This window comes from Carassius carassius, chromosome 29 (assembly GCF_963082965.1).
Source record: "Carassius carassius chromosome 29, fCarCar2.1, whole genome shotgun sequence".
Classification (NCBI taxonomy): Eukaryota; Metazoa; Chordata; class Actinopteri; order Cypriniformes; family Cyprinidae; genus Carassius; species Carassius carassius.
Genome location: NC_081783.1, coordinates 3,381,147 through 3,408,358, shown reverse-complemented (window position 1 = coordinate 3,408,358; position 27,212 = coordinate 3,381,147). Strand labels below are relative to the sequence as shown.

At 38.3% G+C, this 27,212-nt stretch overlaps 1 protein-coding gene across 3 annotated transcripts in view; it reads left to right on the top strand.

Moving 5' to 3' along the window:
- The window catches only part of LOC132110063 (5-hydroxytryptamine receptor 4-like), a 100,581-nt gene that overhangs the window by 27,854 nt on the left and 45,515 nt on the right, over window positions 1-27,212 (top strand). For all 3 annotated transcript variants that reach the window (XM_059516646.1, XM_059516647.1, XM_059516648.1), the window contains exons 3-4: window positions 6,848-6,961; window positions 15,264-15,464. In XM_059516646.1, the coding sequence (XP_059372629.1) occupies window positions 6,848-6,961; window positions 15,264-15,464 (315 nt within the window). The remainder of the gene's footprint in view (window positions 1-6,847; window positions 6,962-15,263; window positions 15,465-27,212) is intronic.

The window sequence follows — 27,212 nt, the reverse complement described above, 5'->3', positions numbered from 1 at the left end:
TTCAATTATTTTCTCAATACGTAAAGTGACCATACATCATCTTTTTCTTGGACAAAATGTCTAAAATGTCAGACTATTGGCTTTGTTTAACCATTCATTTTCCCTCTACAGTCCTCATAAATATTACATTTATGTATATTTGCTTTGTTTTGACTGTTTTCTTTAGATCACGCCTTTGTATGCTATGATTGGTCAATATATACAATGAGCCTGAATGCTATTGGTCAAACTACATTTCAGTCATTAACTTCAGCAAGATTAAAAACAATAGGGAAACAAAGCCAAGATCCAGACATTTTTAGGCAATGTAGAAATCCCAGTAAAGATATTTTGCAGAAAACAAAGGCATACAATCACTTTAAAAACTGCATTCATTTTCTCCATAGGGAAATAGATTTTTAACAATAACTGATAAACCTTTAAAAACAGACCTGTTGTTGTATATGCTTTTGTTGAACTTGTGTTTGCATTAATTTAACATATTTGTAAAATAATCATGTTTAATAGAGGAATTCATGGTGAAAAACTACATTACCCATAATTCTGTACAGAAAATTCTACCAATCAGAGTCGCAGTGAGCAAAGCATGCCAAAAGAGTTCTTTAGCTCTGCCTACTCCCTTAAACTCCCATATATATGTATATATGCTTAGTTCTTAACCCCTTTATTAACACGTTCATTATACCTTTGTCATTTTGTCAGATTTTTATTTACCTGTTTGCTCCTTGTTGACTCCTTGTAGCTGGTTGGATATATAGTTATAATAACATCTTTCAACAGTTTAATATTTTTATTAAATAGGTTTGATTTGATGCAGTTGTTTCCCTTCTTAAAGATATAAAGTACATAGTCTTAAATATAGTATATAACTCGTAGAACTCTTAACCCTCTAAAAAAAAAAAAAAAAAAAAAAAACATTAGATTAGAATTAATCTAATCATTAGGAAACCATAAGAAAAAAAAGTACTTCAAGGCCGTTAAAAATGTTGACAGGCACTGTTGCACTAAATACATTAAAATTAAGCATTTTATGATTCTAGAGCCATGTGATATAAGTCATTCAATATTCTCACAAAACCTTGCAAGAGTTTGTGAATATCTGAAAGTTGGTTTGTTTTATAAAAAAAAAAAAATTACAGATTCTGACCATATTATGGTTTATTGGAAGAATTCGCTTCGCCGTTGCATATTTAGAATTGCAAATGGCTGCTTCTGCGAGGGTCAATTGTTCATTGATCTCTGTAAATTCACACCGTGCACTTTGTGCTTTTAATCAGCATATTTGTTCTACACGAGTGTTGCTGTGAAATCAGAACAGGCTGATGCCTGTTTGTACAGAGAATTAATGAAAATAAAGGGCCTTAGTTCAAGTTTAGATTGTCAGCGCTTTCCTGGCGACTGAGGACAAATTTCCTTCGAACCTTCATGTCACTAGCGACAGAATAACAACAGGTAGGGCTGAATACGTGACGTGCCAGACAATATAATCGCTCGAAATGGCCACGCTGCAGTGCTGAGCTTCAGAGACCTGTGTTTTTTCACCAGCATTCCTATCCTTTTTTGGTATTTTTTTTTATAGAAATAATACACAGGGCTGAAGAACTTCACTTTCTGATGTTAAATGTCTCTGTATGTAATAAATAAAACCGAGATTGTAGGTAGAAAAAATGATTTCCACTTTTTTGGCTGCCTCAAAATTTTAGACATGCTTTTTTTTCCGGAGAAAGTAATAGTCATTTAAAATAGTGGTGTTTATGAATCTTACAATTATATAATAAATAGTTGATTATATAATAAGTAGATTGAGGATGACTTCAGTTTAAGTTGATCTGCTGCCATTGTTCTGAGGAAAAAAAGCATGTTTTCACTTCAGTCTCAAGTCTGGACTTTTTGACTTGACTCACACTGAAAAGGAAATGTAAGGCTCAAATATAATTTGGCCGAATTACATGACTTCATGTTATAGATAGACCATTCATGTCAAAGTCCCTCCAATGACTCACAGCAGATGTCAGTCTGTCTTTCTGCTTTCAGAAACTCAGGAGCCAGTGTCAAAAGTATTCAGTAAGACCTTTAACCTTTAGACCTTATAATATATTATGCACTATGTCTAGCGCATAGTGCTGAAACCCTATTTTAATTGTTAGGATGCTCATGGATGAGCGATTTCCACGTAAAACTGATCGTGCAGACCAAACCGTAAGTCATAGAGGTTTGAAATTTGGAGGGATGGTAGTACTCCCACTACCTACAAAGTGACTGAGGCTCGCCCCAATCTGCCTGACGGGGGCGCTACAGCGACCAAAAGTATGAAATCGCTCATAAGTCCTAAACAGTCGTTCTCAGGCTCAAGTGTCGTTGGAATCCTTGGTTCATTCCGGAAAAAAACACACACCCCAGATTAGATCATGAGCCTGGCAAAGTTTTTTGGGTATTCACATTTTTTTGCAAAACCTACTTTTGCGAACTAGTCCTAGGTTTTTCGCCTGATTGGAACCAAACCAGTGCAGAAAGATTCTCTGGTGAGTGAATATCAATAATTATCAAAGCAAATTTTTAACTCTCAACTCATTGTGGCAAAGGGACACCAAAACATTCAAAGGGGGCAGGGACACTTTTAGTAAAATACCTATATCTCCTGAACAGAATGAGATATCTTTGCCAAATTTGAAAAAGTTTTCTCGTGGAAAAAGGAACAATATAATTCATTTATATTTATTGACATTATTAAAGGCATTGAATTTAGTTTGTCATACCTTGGTTACATGTATAATTTTATATCAAGGCCCTTTGAGGATATAATATGCACTTGTGACACAAAAGCTTGCACAAATGCATTCCATCATGCTGTCTAGAAATGTGGTGTTTTGCAGTGAAAGCCAACCAAAGGGACATCTTGTACTGAATGACCTAAGGTCGGCTCACTGAGTGCTTTGATTGAGCCGGCATGTTCTGATTGCAGCCTCAGTTCAATTACATACTCGGGGTCAAAGGTTTCACCAGTCATTACACACACACACACACGCACACACCATGCATAATACCGGGTGAGCGAGCGCCAATTGATTCTAGTGTCTCTGAGGTTTCCGCTCTTTTGCTGATTTCAATCAATATGGATTAAACATTCCACAGGGCTGGGAGAACAGACATTGCATTGTCATTGCATTGCATTCATTAAAGAACCATATGCAAATTATTTTTGAGGTCTTAAGAAAACAAGATATATACTTTTCAAAATTAAATAAAGTATTGTGGTCATTCCTGCTTGCCAGATTGTGACTGGATCATGTTCATAGTTAAATTGATGAACTACAACTGAACTGCAATTTATTTTGCCAGCACATCTGTGTGAACTTAAAGGGGTAGTTCACCCAAAATGAAAGTTTGCTGTTCATTTACTCACCCTCAGGCCATCCAAGATGTAGGTGTCTTTTTTCTTCAGTAGAAGAGTAAATAAGATTTTTAGCTGAAAGCATGGTCCTTGGTGATTCATAAAATGCTGTAACTCAAGACAAAATTATTACCTGTGGCTCCTGACGATATATTAAGGAAACTACATGTTGTTTAAAACATTATTCCCTGTAATCCAGAGCCTCGGTCTGGAGTGATATCTGGGTTGATTTCACTTGGTTTGATATATTAGATAGGTTTTTTTTTTTTTTTTTTTTTTTTTTTTTTGTAAAATGTTTACATTTAGTTCCATGACAAGAGTAAGGACTGTAGTAGCTTTTTCCAGTAACAAGCTGTTTCTTCCAGTGTGCAGCTCAGCAGCTTGGAAAAAAAGTTTGTTTTTTTTGTCAGATTTTGTCATATATATTGTCTCATGTATATTGGTCATGCAGCATTAAGGGCCATTCACAGAGAATGCATTTTTAATTATTTTTTTCAAAAAGGCAGGATGCAGGGTAGTGGAATGGAAAAAAAAATAACACAGGATCTTAGGGCATATTGGGTAGCACTTTATTTTACAGTTCTGTTCCTCATGTACATATTATGTACTTATTATAATAATTACAATAACTAGGTACTAAACCTGAACCAACCCCTAAACCTAACCCTACCCCATGTAGTTACCTTGTATTACCAGAACTTTCTTAGATAAATACACTATAAATAAATGTGAGTACACGTAGTGTAAAATAAAGTGCAACCGCATATTGTTTAAAAGTTTAACTTTTTTTTAACTTGAGCAATGCGTGTCATATGCACACTGTCAAACATTTCAGGCCATGTATTTTTTACATCTAATTTGTCCTAATTTAATTTCACTAACATGAATTGTATCAGTTGTGGCAACAATCGTTAAACATTTGCACATTTTTAAATTATATTTTAAAACAAAAAAAGTTTGTTGTTCTGTTGTTGAATGTATTTAAAACTGAAACAGGCTTAAAAAATACATAACATGTTGAGACACGTTAACATAATTTTATTAGTAAATCATCTTTAACGAAGGAAATTTGGGTAAAATATATTTTTAAAATAAAGCATAAGATATCCTGATGTGGTGAAGAAAACATGCAAAAGTAGCACACTATCGGTTTATTAATGACAATGAGAGATTTTGCGTTACAGTTTATATGGCAGTATTGTAAATGTATCCATTCAGGTTTCAGTGAGCAAATCTACTTAAAGTTATTGACATGAGTGATGAACATTTGAATGTTCAATAAATGAGAAAATAACAAGCTTAACATGCCTTATACTGCAAGGGTTATTAAAAGATAAAAAGCTTTGAAAAGAGGCAGTGTGTAAAAACTATGTCACTGTGTGAAAATATGAACTCAAATGCAATGCATAATTTATACCAGGTCCTAAAACAAAACCATCGGAGGGTCATTTCTGTGCTCATTACTCATAATGCCTTGAGTGGGGAATATCTGTCTCCTCTGGGGAATAATGTTTGCTTTATGTCTTGGCTCTGCTGATTCTCCTGCACATCCGCATTTGAATTAATCACGTTTTTCTCAGATGCATACATATACAGTTTTTTGGATGAAGGACTTTTCAGCAAAAAACTGTTTGTCTTTCTTGACATTGAGTGAGGGCAATTAAATATGTTTGTGTATATATTAGTAATTCTAATGAAGACCTATGATATAATTACCACAATACATCCTTTTGTTTGGGGTTAATTAATTGGAAGTCATATATTCAGCCAGTATTTTCCCAATATAATTTCGAAAAAGATCAAACACATTTATCAAGCACGTACACATAAAAAAAAAAAAATAAATAAATCAACAATGTAACATTGCAATGTAAGCAATGTAATTTAATGCAAATGTATTCTGTGAATGCCAGTAAAATGTCCTTTCTTTTGTATGCAACATTGGAAGATAGATTCATTTCAGTAAATTGGTTTGAGTACGTGTAATTCGTAACTAACAGAGACCCATTTTGTTTGTTAGATTGCAAAGAAAGAAAGAGGCTTGATTGCAGAATGGATTTTTTGTGGACTCTAGGCTTATGTTCGATGATATTGAAATAAAACTTCATTTTATTCTAGACGAGTGTGTTTATTTAATCCTGCCAGTCATATTTCAAAGACATATAAGGCTTCACGCCTCATTTCAGAGACAATTCTTCTTCCATGCCTCCTTTTCCTCCAAATTAGACATTAATTGAATCACATTCATATTCAGTGTTTTTTAAAATGTTTGCAAATATATTAAGCACACACACATGCTGGGTTTCCATGCTTTTAAATGTTTATATTTAACGTTTAGCATAATTTATTTTAACAAACCCATAATATTAATGTTAATTAGTAAATGCAAACCAATAATAGTTCATTTAATGCATTTTCTGATTTACCATGACCTTATCTAAGTGAGAACTATTAATAAGCGTTGTCTAACTTTTAAATGAAAAATAACACTTAATTACTTTGTCAATGAATTAAAAAGACACTACATATGAATATATACATACATATAAATATAAACTTTATTTACTTTAAACAAACATTTAGCAAATGATTAGTAAATACGTTCTTACTACATACTTATTATAAAGCTTTACCCACATAACTTTGAATTTCTGTTATGTTTTAGACAGGTAGAGCTTTATAGCTCATGAACGACAGAAGTGTCAACTCTTTATCGGTTTATCGGCTCTTTATCTCCAATTCCCTGCCGTTCATTAGTCTGTAATGTGCAGCGGAGGGTTACCTCTTCCTCACGCCTGCAGTCACAATAACAGCCTTCAGCCTACAATTACATAGTCAGTGTCAATCTTGAGGGAAAACACTGCGTCGGAAGAGAATTGCATTAGAGTTTATAGGTACAAGAGGCATTTTGAGGATTTTTCTGCTTCTACTGTATACTAGAATATGATTTTTACAATGCAATCTAACATCTAAATTGAATGCAAATAAAAAACTAGAAACAAATGCATGTGGCAGAAAGAATTTGAACATCAATGCCGATCGGTATTGATCCACCAGTGATTAGGAACAGCATCTGTGAGATCTACGTCATTGGAAACCTAAAGAAAAGAGGACGAATTATCTTTTTCAGGTCACACTGTGTGGGCAATGTGCTTTCTATTCCTGACCAGTGCTTTTACGCTGCAGTTTCCATGGGAATTGAGCTGGCGAAAGCTTTCTTAAATGTCAACATTTAATAATTAGCCGTAAACTTACTTTAAATGCATTCAATGTGCAATTAAATGCATTTCTTTACTCACAATGATGCACCTGGAATGTCTTCTGGAACTGAAATGTCTTATCATCTATTGTAAGTCCTGTTGAATCGCCTTCAAGGCTGTGTCAAAGCAGTGTCATCATCGTTGCATGCGATCAAATGATTTTCACTAAGTCTGTGTCTTCTCTCTGTTCCCACAGCAACTGGTTGGCGAAGAGGATTGCTCTCATCAGTTTCCTGTCACTGGTCATGCTCATGAGCGTCCTGGGAAACCTGCTGGTTATGGTGGCCGTCTGCAAAGACCGGCAGCTCAGGTCAGAAACAGCCCGTCTCCGACCACCGCTCTCCATTTATCTGTCAGCCCTGGGGAAAACAGCCCTTTTTAGCATTTCACTTGTGCAGCTATCGTGAACTGACATGACTTCAAGGAAGTTCTTACTAGATGGATATTTTCTGCTTTTCCAGGGTTTAAACGTTAGCTGAGTGGCACAGGCCGTTCTTGTTTTGCGGTATCAACTCAAAAACCGAATTCAAGTGCTTCTATTATAAGCTATAGCAAAGATCACGTTTAGACATTTAAACTTTATTTAAAATGAACAGGATTAAAGATAAAGAGCTAAAATTTCTCAGTGCTCCGTGCAGAGGGGTTACCAGGATGTCATGTTTGGGGGGTAACATAAATACTTGAAAAAATTGGTGCAAAATTAATCTATACTACACACAATCTGTTTTAGTGCATATCTTTTTCTAAGCCAGGAACCCAGAGATAGGCACAGGGCCCCTATTAGACTATAGGGCTATCACATACTGTAAAAGTTAGTTAAACCAGGTCAACATTAATGATATGATGATGACATTATTATTATTATTATTGACAGATTCATATATATAACAGCTCATGGTGATTTCCTGATGATGAGTGACAGGTGTTTGCTTGTGAGAAGACGTGCTACACGAGAAGGACAAGAGAGTTTTTATTAAATGAATCTGAAGTCACGTTTGTATATAGACAAGAGGTAAATTAATTTGTTTCTTCTAAGCTGTTATAGACGTAGGTGCTACTTTTAGGGCTAAAATGCTTTGTGAATTACTCTTAGTAAAACATAGGAGTCTAATGTTATGAGTGACACGGCCATTATTTTTAGGAGTTTCTCTTAAATTTGCCAGTCAGGAGCTACTTGTAGCCTCTTATAAGTTTCTTTGGTAATGCGGCCCCAGGTAAAAAAAAAAAATATATATATATGCTCATTTGAACAGTATGAGAACAGTATTTGAATGGTATTCTATGGTTGCAAGTGGATTTGGATAAAAGTGTCTGCTAAATGAATAAATGTAAATGAAAACATGCAGGCCTAGATAAAAGGAAACATATTAGGCTACAGGGGGACAGCAGATTTAGAGAGTTGAAATAAAAGCTATTTTTGTGAAACTATAAAAATTTAATTTATTGAAATGATTAGCAGAGGCAACATCACTTTTTTTAAATATAGTTTTATTTTTTAATTTATTTTTAATTTACTTTATTTTATTTATTTTTAGTGGTGCTTGCCATAGGCAAATATTATTAATATTTCACGGGGTTTGGAGTCTGTATGGGTTTGATAAAAATTTAACAAATCTTTTTTTTTCTTTTTTTTTTTTTTATAAATCATGATTCTTTGTCATGTTAGTTTTTCTATTTTGCAAGCTGTTTGAGCATCACAGCCAAACTAATTTCCCTATTATAAAGCCTTTTAAAGTAACAAAATGTGAAAAAGTGTGGCAGATATTCAGGCCAAAGTGCATGAGTGAAGATACAAATCTTTGCCATTATTTTATCTTTGTTATTAAGCACTGAGAACAAAGATACACATAACAAATACATATATTATACAAATAAAGTGTTTTATTTTCAGGTACAAGAGGTGTATTTAGCAGGAGCGTTAAAAACATTTAAAATCAAGGACAGGGGGCAGACCGGACCGCGAGGGCACTTTAGCGTCGCAGGGGCTCGAGACCCCCTGTGCACGCCACTGATCAGAATCATGGGTTTGATCAAAAAAGGAAGCCTGTATGTTAAATGCAGTGCAGTTTTCTCTAGATAAAAGTAGCCTTAACTTAATAGCCCTTGAGCAGATCTGATAAGACCAAATTAATGAATGTAGGAATTAATAATAATTATGATGATGATGATAATAGCAATAGCAAAAAAAAATAAAGTAGGCTAAGTGTAGCCTACTACATTAAACGATTCAAAGGTTATCAGAATTAAAAGTTAAATCTATCATTGCAGCTTTTTGAAGTGCAAATTGTGGTTGGAAGGATGAAATAATAGTAGGCTACATTTTCATCTGTTATTTTATCGGTTATTAAATCAGATACAGAGAAGCGCAGTAAAATTACATTTATTTGATTGCATTTGTGACAGCGCGATTACAGTAATTTAGTCCTGCCTGTCTGTGCAGCGTCTCTCTACTTATGCACTGTGGATTTTGATTACTTCAAAACAATATAAAATACATTTTCGCTATAACTTTTCAACAAAATAACAAATCAGGGCAGCGTGTGTGAGTGATCCGTTATGTGTCTGTACGTGTGTGCGTGCAGTACACTCCTTGTAAGCAGAACAGTAATGGAGCACTCTGAGAGCGAGCGGAAACCAGAATTCTAAAAAAAACCTGTTTCAGTCAAAATCAGGCTGTTCCGCTCTCAATGCACTTCAATACCATACGCTGCTTTGGGGTGGCAAAGCTCATTTGTAGGTGCCACCCTTGTGGACACGCCACTTTTTTAAAGCTCTGCCAGGTAAACATTTCATTGGCGTTCTGCTCTCACATGATGCACTTTTTCTGAGCCTGTACGCCTGAAGCATGCGCGCACAGTCCAACAGCGCCAAACTGGATTTTTGTTGGGTCAGACCCACCTGCTAGTGATGGAAAAATATGCACAAAACAATCTTGTAAATTTTAATTTATCATCAGATGGACAGATGATTTCTCAGGGGAGGCAGGGCTTATCCTAGGGGAGGCACTGCCTCCCCCAGCCTCCCCCTAGACACGCCCCTGGCTCCGTGAGGGATTGGGTTCACTTACCTATGTGAACTGATTTTCTTATCATTTTTTCAAACAGATGGAATGTTTTGTTTTAATTGGGAAGTTTATAAACCAGCGAATGCTTCAAACATGACATAATTAATTAGATCCATACTGTTTTCCGACTAAAAGTGATGTCACTTCCTGGAAGAGGATGTCTTTTGCCGCGTTTCCACCGCAGGAACTTTACCCAGGAACTAGGGACTTTGGGCTGGTACTCGGTGTGTTTCCACCGCAGGAACCAGGAACTAAATAAAGTTCCGGGTAAAAAATGCCCCTCAGAAAGTCCCTGCTGGAGAGGTGGTAGTTTTTCGAAGTTCCGGAAGTTTTGGGGGCAGGACTTGGGCGCTAAACATTCTGATTGGTTGAGTTCACGCAGCATTGGTTGAGTTCAACCACCATTTATTCGGATCATTTTCAAAATATTACTGTTATTGTGTCATGAAATGTAATTTGAAAAGTATTTCAGGCGGGAATGTAGTTCAAATATGAGGTTTATTTATAAAGACAGCATTTCAGCGATTTCAGAGACGGTCAGCTCCACGCGATCAGCAGTAAATTAGTGATCATGTATCCGCCGAGAGCAGCCTCTACTCGGCTTGTCCTTCTGAAATGTGCTGCTGGCTCTGATGTCTCTCTAGTGGCAAAACTTAAAATATAATTAGTTTTGGGTGAATCTAACAGGTAATCTTTTGTCTGTATTCAATTTATCTATATGTTAAAATGAAAATAAAAAGAGGCAATTGACATAATATGTATATATATATACACATTTCCCTGAACTAAGTACATTTCTGCAGCTGTTATTATGTTTAAATGAAAACCAAAGGAGGCAATGGTATTTGATATCCTTTTTCGTTTTATTGTAAATATACAGAGAGGAAAATTGCAGTAGCCAAGTCGAGCTGACTGAAGTTATCAAGTACACTGCTGTTTGCAGAATTCATGGATTTGCATCACACTCCCAAGTTGAATGCGCAAAGTCTGAACTACCGAGGATGCAAGTCCAAAATCCTCATGCTTTGTACTGACAAACGTGCAGAGACCTACATCACCAGACTATTTGCCTACTCTTCATGGTACTATAGACCGCGGTGGAAACACAGAAAGCAACGGGTCTGTGGGGAAAAAAGTTCCTGGTACAATTGTTCCGGGTAATTTCGGTGGAAATGCGGCATTTGTTGGTTAAAGGATTTTACGAAACAATAATAGGATGGAAAGTGACCTTTGGAATAAAATATACAGTACAAAATATCGATATCTTAATATTAATGGATTCTAATTTTTACAGAACAACATTGATTCTTAAATTTACCTCAGAAAAACAGATCCGGTGACCATAAACTCATTAGTCAGATAGAAAAATAAACTGTAGAGAGGGGGATTTTGCTAAATATATGCACCTAATAATATATTCATTATAAATTTAGCTGTTCTTCAATGTTTAATTTATGTTTGAAAAAAGTTTTTATGTCAGCCACCATTTTTTTTTACATAAAAAAATGAATTGAAGTAGAAATTCTATTATGTAATAGTAACTTATTATTAAGAAAAACTACATTGTGCAATTTTAACATCAGTCAATTTTAATCTTCAATATTATAATAATGTAGTACCAACTGACTCTCATATATAACTTACATCATTAGTTAAGAGATTTTTTTTTTCCTTGAGAAAATCTGGCATGTACTGTACCTGATATATATAAAAAATAAACTATACTGAATCAATTGAAATCGATTAGGTAATCGCAATGAAATTGCTTTTGGATGCGCGCTCGCTTTTTACTTACACCCTATAATGGCTCCATAGAATGATTTGTGAATCATTGCGATTCGCTAGGAGACTGAATCGCGATTCCTTGTGAATAGATTTTTCCTCCACCGCTTCTGTATGTTTTTTTTTTCATCTCTCAAGACTGGAGGAACCAGTATGTTTTCTCTAAAGTCATGAGAAAATTGATCTACATTCTTTAGGGTTACCTAGAAACTCTTTTTACTGTTAAGAAAAGGAGGCTTGCTCTGAACATTATGTCATGATGGGGTGGTGTTGGCGCAGTGGATAAGACACGCCTTTGGTGTGAGAGACCCGGGTTCGAATCCGCTGTGAGACACCAATGTGTCCCTGAGCAAGACACTTAACCCCTAGTTGCTCCAGAGGCATGCGACCTCTGAAATATATATAGCAATTGTAAGTCGCTTTGGATAAAAGTGTCCGCTAAATGAATGAAATGATGGTAGTGATAAATGTCTTAAAACAGGCGTCTGATCACTTCTCCAGCATGTCATCTTGTCTTTGACACACAATACACAGGTTAATGGTTAATTGTTTAGATCGAGTGTACAAGCTCGTCTCTGGCAACAGCGTGTTTTTTTTGTTTTTTTTTATTAGTTTACCAGTTCAGCAGCTCATGAACACATATTTGGGTTTCAATTCAGTGGTTAATTAGCAGCTTGTTAATTACTCCTTTGGAGTCCTGCTTGGTTCTTGGGAAACTATGCAGTTGTTTTTGCATCAATGAAAGATGAATGGAGCTCTGAGTCCTTTATTAACAGAAATAGTCCATGTCTGACAGGAAAGAACAATGCTTGTTTGCTCAAGTTCCAGATTTCCACCCACACTGTATCATATCTCACCGTATCACCATCATCTCAGACTGTCTATAAAGTGTCAACAACATCACAAATGTGCATTTCTAAGGAAGCCACTAGTATGGTTAGAGACGGATATACTGTATGAGGCAGCCAGAAAGAGTTTTGTCATTATTTACACTAATTTCAGTACAAACCTGTATGGCTTTTCTTCTTCTGTGGAAGATAAAAGAAGGTATTTTGAAGCATGTAAATAACCAGCTTTACAAACAAATGTCTTTTTTCAGTGTGTGTGCCATATTTAATGCTGACACAATAACCAAAAGCATAATTATTGTATTTTTTTACTTGCTGTTACAAAGTTACAAAGACTTAAATAATAACAAAAGTGATGCATGCCAAAGCAACTTTTATATTTTAATAGATACTTCAAGGATTTTAAAGTTCTAATTAGCTGCACAGATGCAGGTTTCTCAGACTGCTGGGATTCCCAGCATGCACTATGGAAGAATAAATAATATGGTTGCATTATTTCAACGTTTACCCATTTAATTAACTCCGTTGTTGTTGATTTCATTATCATTCTTGTAATGAGTTTGTCAGACTCAAAATGATCTGTTGTTTTTCTTGTTCTCGTCTATGTGTAGTGAAACTGTTTTTTTTTGGGGGGGGGGGGGGGGGGTAATAAACAATTAACAATTTGAATTGACAATTTAAATAAAAAGGCTTATATACAATGTTAGGGGTCAGTAAGATTTATTATTGTTATTAATAATGATAATTTATTTAATTTTTTAAAATAAATATTATTTTGTTAAGCTTCATTGATCAAAAGTGAAAGTAAAAACATATAGGATGTTAGAAAAGACTTCCATTTAAAAAATAAATTTCTATTTCTAAATTCATCTATTTATCAAACTGTCCTGAAACACCTTCCATAAAAATATTTCCTAAGCAGCAATATTAGAATGATTTCTGAAGGATCATGTGACACTGACGACTGGAACATTGATGCTGAAAATACAGCTTTGCATCACAGAAATAAATTTTATTTTAAACACTATTAAAAAATAAAATAAAACAAAAATCCTAATAATATCTCACTGTTTTTACTGTATTTTTAATCTTGATGAGAATAAGAGGCTTCTTTCAAAATAATTAAAAAATATTGCCATCCCCGCACTTTTGAACAGGAATGTTCCTTTCATATGTTTGTTTGTATATTTGTTTTATGTTTCATAGGTTGCATAATGGCAGATTTTTTTTAAGTTCATTCACATTGTTGTGTATCCTATGAACTCTATTTCACTGTGAAGAAGAGAAGAAAGCATTTAGGGAGCTCTGTAAATCTCTTGGTTTCTGATGTCTCTAAAGCCTGGAGGCAGCGCTAGGCTTCTTATCTCCTCAAACGTCATGCCACACATCATTTCATACATTCCTTCCTCTTTTTCACATACTATACACCCCTCTGGTTTATAAATTTCTTATCCTGTCTCATACCGCCCAGATTCTTTCACTCAAAGGGCATGTTTCCACTCCACCAATGTAATGCTTTTCTGATAATAGAAGTAATGGGAAAAATAATCTACATTTTTCAATGTTGCTAAGAAGACCCAAAGATCGAGTCACACGGCAAATGTTATGTCATAACGGTAATGAAAAACACCTTTAAAATAGGCTGCCCTCCATAGGGTCAAATGGAACATCTGGTGGCATATTGCTTTAATGATGCATCAAAAAGGGATTTGTAAAAACTGACAAACTATCTGATGGCGTAATTATCAAATACCCGTTGCTTTTCATTCTTCAAAATTGGCGTCAAATGTGCATGAAAACCAATCAGTTCCCATTCTTTCAGACATGCATATTGTTGACAGGCAGCTGGTGGTATGCGGATTTTATGCCATGTTATGGTTACATGAATGATTTCAGCCTATTAATGCTTCTCAGTGAGCTATATATAGATCTGTGTTCAGAAGCTCAAGCGGGAGTTTTATTACTCATTAATAGAGTGCCCAGAGCTCTGGAGAGTCTCAAGGGGAGCAAACATTATGACAACCTATCAACAACGTACTGTACCACACACATAGCACATACACCTTCAACAGATATCTTATTACTGTTTTCTCCAAGCAACTGCTTTGATAGTGATTACGAATTTCTGCTCATCAATAACACATCTTGTGAATTGTTTTTTTATTTGTTTTTGAATTGCAGTTTTTGCGATGTCTGCTTTTTAATTGAGTCTTGAGTTTAAAATAAGATATTTAAATTAAATATCAATATTTTAATTTAAATTCAAAATCTAATTTAATAACAAATTTTAATTAAATGTATAATTTATCTATATTACAGTTAATATATCTAAATACCTTTGAGTTTAAATTACATTTTCTTCCAAATAAGAAACCATTTTGTTTTAGTCACTGTGTTTTGTTTAAATATGGAAAAAATATCCCTGTTAGGGTTTTTGTTTTTATATTTATTATACATGATATGTTTTAGTAATATCACACAAGCAAATGTGCAGTTTTCCCAAATATCAGCATATGAGCGCAATCTCAAATGTGATATTGATTTTTTATTAGTGAGAGTGAGTTACATTTTTAAGATACTTTAAGATTTTTTCTGTTTTGCCAATGAAAATATTTATTTAAAATATGCATCTCAGTGCAACACTGTGGTGTTTCCTTTTTTAAATGAATCATTCATGAGTCAGTGATTCAGTAACACGTTTCTATATGAATCAGCCATTTTGAACAAATTGTTTGAATGAATGATTCAATAGTTTTATTGATAGATGATAGTTTTATGAACTGAAACCAACAGTGACTTCCCATCATACTGTATTGTTTTTACACTTTTTATGATGTGATGTGTAGTTATACAATTGCTTTTTTTCAGCTGAATTCATAAAAAGAAAAATTAACATAAGGTTTTTGTTTCTCCTGCAGGAAAATCAAAACCAACTACTTCATCGTCTCGCTGGCGTTTGCTGACCTGTTGGTGTCAGTGCTGGTAATGCCGTTTGGTGCCATAGAACTGATCCATCAGAACTGGATCTACGGAGAGACCTTCTGCCTGGTCCGCACCTCTCTGGACGTGCTGCTGACCACCGCCTCCATCCTACACCTGTGCTGCATCTCTCTCGACAGGTAAAAACATACCTGCTTTCATTTCAGGACTCTCCTGAGATATCTTGGTTGCAGATGAATCAAGTGCTATTAATTGAAATTCCGTGAACGTATAGTCTTGACACACGACTGCGGATGCTGTTGTCATGGCAGCCGTAAATTGTTTCGCCACAGAGGACTAGCACTTTAGAGTTTAGTTCTGCGGACTGTGTAGGGATGCTGTTTCCATGGTGATCTGTGTGCGGCCACACAAAGTCCCTTGCCAAGTAAATCATCCATCAACACTGTGATAACGAACCTCATAAACTCTTAAAGTCCAGCAACAGACAAACAGTTCAAAATAAGTGAAATGTGAAAGACTGAGAAGCATCTAGTTGCTGAACATTTTAGAATTTGTAAATAGAAGTTTTCAGACTAGATGAGCACTAAGAGATGATGGTCCAGAGAACATATGAGAGAGAGAAAAAACAAGTCTTTTTTTAGGCACTGAGTGTTTAAGAAAGATTTTTTGTTATAATCAGTGTTGACAGTGCTGCATATTCTTGTGGAAATTGTCTAGTTGCTGATAAAGTCATTAATGAACAAATAAGTCTGGAGCTGTCAGAAACCCCTCGTGCACAGCTATGACACAGCGCTGCCCACAGGCTATTGCTCCTATAACAGCTCAGTTTTATCAGTTCTTTTGCCTTTGGGTTGTTATATTTCTCTCTCACAGATTTCTGCTCGTTCTTAATCAGATATAGATAAAGTAGAGCAGTAAAGATTACATTTATATGAATGCATTAGTTAGAGGGATTGCATGTGTGAATTATTTCTACATGGAAGCATCTCTCTAGTTGTTAAGAAATATATGCTTGAACTTTTCAGTTTCGAAGCTATTTTATTGAGAAACACAGTACATTGACAGTATATTTCCGTGCTGAATGATTTTGTGTGCACGAGATCTGCATGTGACGTATGATCTACTGTCTGTTCAATTTCCAGCATCCAGTAATATAACCACACATGTCTTGTAGAGCTTTCAGGGTATACATTTATTTGTGGAAGTCCTTCAGATATTTCTTATCCTGTTGCGCCCTATATAGGACCAGCGACTAGTCGACGTCAAGCTTAGTGCGTCATGGCAGAGCATTTAAGTCGACTAGTTCGATTAGTCTGTGCAACCCCTAGTATACAGTATACTTTATAGTAGTATACAGACAAAAAATGCCAGTCTAGTTGAAAGTGAATATTAAAATAAATAAATAAATGTTATAATAAATTACACATTTTATTAGTTTTGACATAAGTACAGTTATATCATTTGTATATGATAACGCTTTTAATAATTGTATTAAACGAATTAATCATTTTAATTTAAATAATACACAATGAAAATATAAGGTTTTAGGTTATAGAAACATGTCTAAACATTTGTTTAAAATATATATTGAAATTTTTTTTATATATGAAAATATATACCTTTATTTTGAAAAGGTATCCCCTACAAGGGATCAGTGTATTTGATAGCCCAGAAAAGATAAAAATGCATTGTTTTTATGCAAAGCAACTTCCCTGAACATCCCCTGGAGCAGCCGGAGGTTAAGTGCTTTACTCAAGGGCACAGTGGTGACAATATAGATAAACAATTCTTGTTGTTTTGGATGTTTATGACTGACCATGCACAAAAGTCTGTAGGTTTTATAAATGATTGTTGCTCCTTGTGAAACTTAAAAGTTGCTTGTAATTCCATCAGCTTGGCTATTGCTTGTTTCTTTTAAAGAGTTACTGTATAATATCTGCAAGAACGAACAACAAAGAAATACAGAAACCCCAAGAGGAGCAGTTTTCATCAAACCTGCCATGTTTTTCTCAGTCTGAGCTTGTCTTTTTTCTGTGTATAACTTCAATTGATAATTCATCTAAACTCTGTGAATGGGCATTCAACTGTTATCCGTTTCATGCTTTGCCATTGTATTTACTTTTTGGCCTCGTTCCTGGCGTTGGAAGCAAACACTCCATCTTGAATAATAAAAGGAGAATATAAAGAGGTGCTCAAATGTGGTTTAGTGTCTCAAGCGTCTTGTGTGACACTGGCACATTGTGAAGCTGCTCCACTTAGCAGTTCTAAGCCTTAGTTAGCACTTCCCTCTGGCGTGAACCACCCTTTCAGCCCTGGGCCTTTACCCCAGAGTGATGCATTAGACCTCAGCTCTGATATTCAGGATGAGCTTTGAGTGCTCAGCTTCTTCCCTGGTTTACGTCACTCAGCCCCTGAAGTCACACGGACCACCTTCCAGTGCCTCGCTTGTTAAAGGAGGCATGAGGGCAAAGCGAGAGGAGGGGACTCATAATATTTGGTTTTCTCCTTCTTCGTTTAACATGTACTTCTCTATCTCTCTCTTTTTTCTGGCCTATGTTTCCAATGTTGCAGTCTGTACATACTAATCTTAGCTTCTATATCTTCTAGTAGCTGTCTTAAGGCATCATGAGCTGCATTTGATGCAATGGTCATTGTGTAAAAACTTATTTAAAGGGACAGTTCACTCAAAAATGAAAATTCAATAATTTACTCACACTCAAGTTGTTAGCCCTTTAATATAAATCAAATAAATCATGGCAATCAAAAAAGAAGAAAATTTTATACTTGACTTTAACATTTAGTTGAACTTAAAAAAATAAATACGTAGAATTTATGTTACATAGATTATTTATGTTTAAAAATAATTTATGGTACACTAAAATATACTTTCATGTCATTTCTACTGAACATTTTGTGTCATGTAATTTTAAATATATTGTTATAGTCTGTAATCATGAAGCTGCAGTTTAGTACTTAAGTGTAATACTGATTAGATATTGAACACCAAGGTTCAAATTATAATCAATTATAACAAAATGATTTAAAATGTACTGTACTTCTTAATTTTACACTATTATAGTGGCATTTTATTAATTGCCATTACATTAAAATTATATTATCTGCAAGTACAGTTTTTAAGATTTGAAGTAAAAGTGCACTTATTTTTCACAAGAGATATTTCAGTATAAAATAATTTTATTTTAGACAGACAACTGGAGCCATCATATAATGCGACATGCAGAAATGTGTGGGATTGTATGTAGTCAACTTCCAAGACAGAGCTCCTGAATGGAACAAAAGGAGAAACTTAGCAGAATGTCCAAGCTGTTCTCTTCCCGATACTGAAAATAGAGGTGACCAGGGTTTGTTAATCTCTAAAAACAGTCAAAAAACACCATAAACACATCAAAGTAACTTGTGCAGTACATACTAAGTCGTATGAAGTTATTTGTGTGATTTATTTAAAAAAAAATTAATAATAATTCTGTTCATTGTCTTTCCTGTTACTATGTATCACCTCTTGCATTCACGCTCCACCTGGCATCTACTGCATGTGATTTAATAATACATACATACATACATCTTCTTCCGCTTATCCGGGGCCGGGTCGCAGGGGCAGCAGTCTAAGCAGAGAACCCCAGACTTCCCTCTCCCTAGACACTTCCTCCAGCTCTTCTGGGGGGACACCGAGGCGTTCCCAGGCCAGCCGGGAGACATAGTCTCTCCAGCGTGTCCTAGGTCTTCCCCGTGGTCTCCTTCCAGTGGGACGCGCCCGGAACACCTTCCTGGGAAGGCGTCCAGGAGGCATCCGGAACAGATGCCCGAGCCACCTCAGCTGACCCCTCTCGATGTGGAGGAGCAGCGGCTCTACTCTGAGCTCCTCCCGGGTGACTGAGCTTCTCACTCTATCTCTAAGGGATCGCCCAGCCACCCTGTGGAGAAAGCTCATTTCGGCCGCCTGTATCCGGGATCTTGTCCTTTCGGTCATGACCCAAAGCTCATGACCATAGGTGAGAGTAGGAACGTAGATTGACCGGTAAATCGAGAGCTTCGCCTTGCGGCTCAGCTCTTTCTTCACCACGACAGACCGGTACATCGACCGCATTACTGCAGAAGCTGCACCGATCCGTCTGTCAATCTCCCGTTCCATCCTTCCCTCACTCGTGAACAAGACCCCAAGATACTTAAACTCCTCCACTTGAGGCAGGAACTCTCCACCAACCTGAAGAGGGCAAGCCACCCTTTTCCGACTGACGACCATGGCCTCGGATTTGGAGGTGCTGATTCTCATCCCAGCTGCTTCACACTCGGCTGCAAACCGTCCCAGTGCATGCTGAAGGTCCTGGCTTGATGAGGCCAACACGACAACATCGACAATGGAGGTGGAGAACATGGTCCACTCGGACTCAATATCTCCAACCTCCCTCTGGATCCGGTCAAAGCTCTGCCGGAGGTGGGAGTTGAAGATCTCTCTGACAGGAGACTCGGCCAAACGTTCCCAGCAGACCCTCACAGTACGTTTGGGTCTGCCGAGTCTGTCCAGCTTCCTCCCCCGCCATCGGATCCAACTCACCACCAGGTGGTGATCAGTTGACAGCTCCGCCCCTCTCTTCACCATGCTGAAGGTCCTGGCTTGATGAGGCCAACACGACAACATCATCCACAAAGAGCAGAGACTAAATCGTGTTGTCACCAAACCTGACCCCCTCCGGCCCCTGGCTGCGCCTAGAAATTCTGTCCATAAAAATCATGAACAGAACCGGCGACAAAGGGCAGCCCTGCCGGAGTCCAACACGCACCAGGAACAAGTCTGACTTACTGCTGGCAATACGAACCAAGCTCCTGCTCCGGTCGTACAGGGACCGGATAGCCCTTAGCAAAGGGCCCCGGACCCCATACTCCCGGAGCACCCTCCACAGGCCGCCGCGAGGGACACAGTCGAATGCCTTATCCAAATCCACAAAGCACATGTGGACTGGTTGGGCAAACTCCCATGAACCCTCCAGCACCCTGTAGAGGGTATAGAGCTGGTCCAGTGTTCCACGGCCTGGACGAAAACCACACTGTTCCTTCTGAATCCGAGGTTCTACTATCGGCCGGATTCTCCTCTCCAGTACCCTGGCATAGACTTTCCCAGGGAGGCTGAGAAGTGTGATCCCCCTGTAGTTGGAACACACCCTCCGGTCCCCCTTCTTAAAAAGAGGGACCACCACCGCGGTCTGCCATCCCAGAGGCACCGTCCCCGACTGCCACGCGATGCTGCAGAGGCGTGTCAGCCAAGACAGCCCCACAACATCCAGAGACTTGAGGTACTCAGGGCGGATCTCATCCACCCCCGGTGCCTTGCCACCGAGGAGTTTCTTGACTACCTCGGTGACTTCAGCTTGGGTGATGGACGAGTCCACATCTGAGCCCTCTGCCTCTGCTTCCTCAATGGAAGACGTGACAGCGGGATTGAGGAGATCCTCGAAGTATTCCTTCCACCGTCCAACGACATCCCCAGTTGAGGTCAACAGCTCCCCACCTCTACTGTAAACAGCGTTGGTAGGGCACTGCTTCCCTCTCCTGAGGCGCCGGACGGTTTGCCAGAATCTCTTCGAGGCCGACAGTCCTTCTCCATGGCCTCACCGAACTCCTCCCAGGCCCGAGTTTTTGCCTCCACAACCACCCGGGCTGCAGTCTGCCTGGCCTGTCGGTACCTGTCAGCTGCCTCAGGAGTCCCACAAGCCAACCAGGCCCGATAGGACTCCTTCTTCAGCTTGACGGCATCCATTACTTCCGGTGTCCACCACCGGGTTCGGGGATTGCCGCCTCGACAGGCACCGGAGACCTTACGGCCACAGCTCCGAGCGGCCGCTTCGACAATGGAGGTGGAGAACATGGTCCACTCGGACTCAATATCTCCAACCTCCCTCGGGATCCGGTCGAAGCTCTGCCGGAGGTGGGAGTGGAAGATCTCTCTGACAGGAGACTCGGCTAAACGTTCCCAGCAGACCCTCACAGTACGTTTGGGTCTGCTGAGTCTGTCCAGCTTCCTCCCCCGCCATCGAATCCAACTCACCACCAGGTGGTGATCAGTTGACAGCTCCGCCCCTCTCTTCACCCGAGTGTCCAAGACATACGGCCGGAGGTCAGATGAAACGACCACAAAGTCGATCATCGACCTACGGCCTAGGGTGTCCTGGTGCCACGTGTACTGATGGACACCCTTATGCTTGAACATGGTGTTCGTTATGGACAAGCTGTAACTAGCACAGAAGTCCAATAACTGAACACCGCTCGGGTTCAGATCAGGGGGGCCGTTCCTCCCAATCACGCCCCTCCAGGTGTCGTTGTCGTTGCCCACGTGGGCGTTGAAGTCCCCCAGTAAAACCACAGAGTCCCCAGTCGGAGCACTTTCCAGCACCCCTCCCAGAGACTCCAAGAAGGCCGGGTACTCTGCACCGCTGTTCGGCCTGTAGGCACAAACGACAGTGAGAGACCTATCCCCGACCCGAAGGCGCAGGGAAGCGACCCTCTCGTTCACCGGGGTAAACTCCAACACATGGCAGCTGAGCTGGGGGGCTATAAGCAAACCCACACCAGCCCGCCGCCTCTCACCATGGTCAACTCCTGAGTGGTGAAGAGTCCATCCTCTCTCGAGGAGTGTGGTTCCAGAGCCCAAGCTGTGCGTAGAGGTGAGCCCGACTATCGCTAGTCGGAACCTCTCAACCTCACGCACAATCTCGGGCTCCTTTCCCGCCAGTGAGGTGACGTTCCACGTCCCTAGAGCTAGTTTCAGTGTCCAGGGATCGGGCTGTCGAGGACCCGCCTTCGACTGCCGCCCGATTTTCTAAGCACCGGCCCCTTACGGTCCCTCCTGTAGGTGGTGAGCCCACGGGAAGGCGGCCCCACGTCGCTCCTTCGGGCTGAGCCCGGCCGGACCCCGTGGGGGGAGGCCCGGCCACCAGGCGCTCGCATACGAGCCCCAACCCCGGGCCTGGCTCCAGGGTGGGGCCCCGGCTGCGCCATACCGGGCGACGTCACGGTCCTATGATATGATCTCTTCATAAGGGTTTTCTGAACCGCTCTTAGTCTGACCCATCGCCTAGGACCTGTTTGCCTTGGGAGACCCTACCAAAGGCATATAGCCCCGGACAACATAGCTCCTAGGGTCATTCGGGTACTCAAACCCCTCCACCACGTTAAGGTGGCAGTTCAAGGAGGGGGATTTAATAATAAGAACATTAATTCTTATTATTTTTTTTAATTAAAAAAAATATATATATTAATGATTTAATAATAAGAACATTAATATTTTCCTGAGTGCGCAGGAATGAAGAGGATCCAGTTGACTCGGGCACTTATTACAGTCATGAATCTCGTGAGAGGGAAATGGCACATATTCCAGCTATTTCTCAAGTCATTTTCCCTTCTGAGTTTTGACAGTGAGGCTGGCTGGGTGTCCTTCAGACGCTCACTTAGCACATACAGCAGTAATAGCCATGTCATCTCAATTTAGATTGTGTGAAATGCACTCCGCCTTGTTCTTAAAAGCTGTTTTCTCCCATTTAATTCTTCTTCAGCCTTCGGGTTAGTAGCGGTCTCTTTTCATTTCTCACTCTAGCCTCACGCGCCGAGCAGCATGTGTTTAGAGTCTGCGATACTGCACGAGTCTCACTGTTGATTTTAATGCTTAATTTAGTGCTCTCCATTATGCATCCACTCATCTGACTCATTCTTATCTGAATACTAATTGTAGGTGCTCGTTTGCTGTGTTATTTGTTCGTCACGAGCCAGCACTTGCACATGTTTTAGAAACTTCCATAGTTCTTCTTGATAATTGCTGTGTATCAGCAGGTGAGAAATTCATTGTTGTCTCCTGGGTGACTTGTGCAATATACACGATAAGCAAGGTCATATACTTTATGGTGTTATAAACAGGTGCAGAGAATACAGCATGCACTAAGCTGTCCCAAAGGTTTAGCACTTACATTGTGCTTGCATCAGAGTAAACCATGCAGAAAATGACACACACTAGAGTCATGGCACAAAACACAGTGTCAGCCTGCCACAGTTACCTTTGCCTTGTGGCATAAAGTTACCTGAGAAGCAAACCTGCAACAGATATTAAAAACTGCAAAACAGCAGCTGATATTAAAGAGATATTTCATGCAAAAAAAAATTAAATATACCTTATTTTATGGATGGATGTGTCTTCTGATGACAGTATTTTCAGTCCTGGTTGAAATTTATCTTTACAGAATGCATATACAATAACATTGTATGTCTTGTTACATTTGTAGGTTTGTTAAATGTTTCATTTGCATGAATAATCCATGGCTATGTGCATAAAATGATTGCACAGTGTCAAGGGTGTAGGTTTGATTTTGGCATTGGTGGGGACATAACAGCAGGCAACAGACATTATTTGTTTGATCAAAATTATTGCTAGGGACAATTAATTGGTCACTGGATATTGACAGGGTCATCTCATAGCTTCCCTACTAAATTCTACACACCCTTGAAAATCATAACAAGTGATATCTGACATTGGAAAATATAGTTATCTCCTTAAATATGAAGAGGTCAAACAACAGATTAATGGACACGTTCCAGCAAATCATAATTAACAATTTAGACCAGTCGTGTGTGTATGTCTATTTAGACATTTGTTGATGAATATTGGTTACTAAATCTTTCTAAAATCTTGTCAGTAGTTAACATTGTAATTAATGTTAACCAACAGCTAAATATTGAAGCTGCACATTTGTTGGAATTTGTCAGATCAGTGTGTTGCTTGGTGGAGATCTGGCTTGTTTGTCTTCGTTATGATGCCATATAAATTTTTGGTGTTTCATTTTTTATTTTTAACGAAAGCTTCAAGTTATTTATTTGCCATGCTATATGTGCAAACATGCAAGGGCGTTGTTGAAGCCATGCTCTTTCATTGCCATCAGTCTATTGACTGCTGCCATGTGTGTATCCTGTCGAGAAATGAAAAGTTGAAAAGTCCTATAAGAAGGTAATAATGTGATTAAGGTGTGTACATATACACTGCATGACTTTACCTGCATTAAGGTCATCAAAATCTCTGTTTACATGGTAGATTCCTAATCAGAGTATTGTCTTAATCATGTTTAAATCTGAATACTGTTGTCCATGTTAACGTACTGAATGTTGAAATGCAACTTCAATGCATTTGTCAAGTTTTGGAATGTCTAAAAAAGTGTGCCATACTATATAGTACTATACTATACTATATACTATACTGTCAGGGATACAGAGGTTACAAAGGTTACAGCAATAAAATATATTTATAGTTTTGACAATGAACTATCACTATTGTGATGCGTCTTGAGGCTGAACTTGACCTTCAGCCCTCCTTATCGTGGTCCGAAAGCCACTTTTAAAGTTTTTACCAGTAATTTGATCCTCCACAATTGACTGCATTGAGGCCACTAGAATCAATACACGAATCAATCAATTCACAACTCACCAAAAAAAAGTGAAATCTTGCTAAAAATGTAGTTTCACTGCTGACTTCAGCAGCATTGAAGAAAGAGACGCAGATGACACTACAGAAATGAAATGTGCCGCACCTGATCATTCTCCACACAGAGAACAAAAGAGCAACAGGGGAGCTGTCAGGAAGTCTTTCAGCAGCGGTTATGAAATGCTGTAGACTGCTGCGCAGTGGGACTGCAGTGTTGTTCCTCATTAAGCTGATGCATTCCTGTAAGATTTCATTCAAGGTCGTTATCATTTAAATACAAATGCACCCTTTAGTATGTGTCATTTTTATTGGCAAAACAGCATGAGTGTGATACTTTCCCCTTGTTTCACAGCTTCCATTTTTAGAACAAAGAACTTTGATCTTTTCTGTCCTAAATTTTATTTGACAACAATAAAGATTGTGGGTTTTCCAGACTTATTTTACTGCCAGCAAGAATGATCTTTTTCAGTCTATATGGACGTCACATGGGCTTTATGTCCAGACTACTAGATCTCTAAAGCTACTTTGACAGTATAGAGTCTTTGTATAAATAGTTTATAAACTTTATAAAACCCACTAAAAATAGCCACACTTCTCTCACTTCTCTGATGCATTCACATTCCTCCATTTATGAATGAAGCTTGAATCTTGAAAGAGCCGCAGAGAGGAAAACAGTCAGCAGAGGCATGAGCCTGTGAGAGCAGTGATATAGGTGGCTCTCGCTCGTGAGCTTCTAGTCATTAGAAGTGTGTGTCTGTCCGTTCAGCCCAGATGTTTGCTTTTCATTTGGCTGGAGGTTAATTTCTCCACATCATATGTTTGTCCGATGCCAGCCAAGCTTGGAATTGGATTTTCACGCACACTTTCCTGATGCTATTTCCCCCAAGGGCCTGGACGCTCAAGGAAACCCGTTTGCACGACTGATCATTCATACATGCTTCGGGAGTTGTGCAGAAACTCACTGCAGATTGTGGATTCTGATCACCGGTCTGATTTCATGTCTCTGATCAAATATAAAACCAGTGGGCACCATATGGACGACAGTGCTTCAGTGCTTCTTGAAATTCAGTGTGTTTTTAGAGGAAAGCCATGCGATGGCCTGATGGGGCAGGTGATCAATAATTCCTTACTTCATTTTTATTTTATTTTTTAATTACCTAAAAATGTTAATTCTATGATTACAGAAAATCACATATATGACCAATGAGACGAAGATTTCGGGTCTTTTTGGCTTTTCATACCTGGCTCTTGAAATTAAAACGTCCGACATGTAGTTTTACGTGTTTATTTTATTGCACTCTATCTATCTGCATCTGTAGATTGCATAATTAAAAGGCTGTTTTCTCAAAATAATTTTTTTTTCACTTGCACTTTACAGTTTTATTCCTACAGTATGTACATTATGAATGCTTTGACAGAGATTTTTTTATAGACTGGTTTTTATCATTCGCCTGATTTTATACAACATTTATAAAACATTCTTAAAAACGTGAAGAATTACCCCTCTTTCACACCGCAAGCGTGAGCGGCGCGCGAGCAGCGCGTATTTTGTTTTACCCATTTAAACTTTTTAATTAATCGTTTTGGTTGAAAGTATGGTGTATTGTTCTAAAAACAAATGTTGAAAGAATTATACCCATAATTTGAAATGGTTATACTGTCTGCCGAACACGCTTTGCAGCCGCTGCTGTGATGCTGTACTTAAACGCTTCCAGTGTGAATACTCGCGAGAGTCTGCTGCTGCAGTGACGATTTAGTTGAGCGGACGCACCGCTCGCGCACCGCTCACGCTTGCGGTGTGAAAGAGGGGTTACTGATAGTTGGGTAATTTTTCATTAGCATTACAATTTTTTATTATTATTTTATTTGACTATATTATTATCAATATTTTTTTTTCATATAGGGAAGGCATATGATTTATCCCAGTAAAAATTATACAAATAGATCCTTTTGTTTTAAGTGGCTCCATATTGTAATTTATAATGTAATTTTTGTGATTACTTATTTGTCTCACACTGTTTTTATGTTATGGTCTGGTTAAATAAAATAAAAAAGAATTAAATCAAAATTTTCTGGCTGATAACAATATTTATGAAGTGAAAAAGAAATTATATCCAAAATCCCCTTTGTAAAAACCTTTGATTCTAATATATCAGCAAATGAAACAAGAATTTTGAACCTGTCTGTATGTTTTGTAAATGTATGCAAATTAATGCACATCTAATTAGATAATGCATCAATTTCACATACAAACAACATTTCAGAAAACTTGTAATATAGCATGTGTTCGCAATTCTTAACATAAGCAATCAGCTGCAGAAGTATGGTGATATCTGTAAAAAAAAAAATTCACCCAGAGTACATTTTATCTTATCTTTGGATCTTACTGTGTAGTTGATCGCTTATTTTAATCAAATAAAGGCTGTCCGTCCCTCGCCTCAGGCACCGTGTG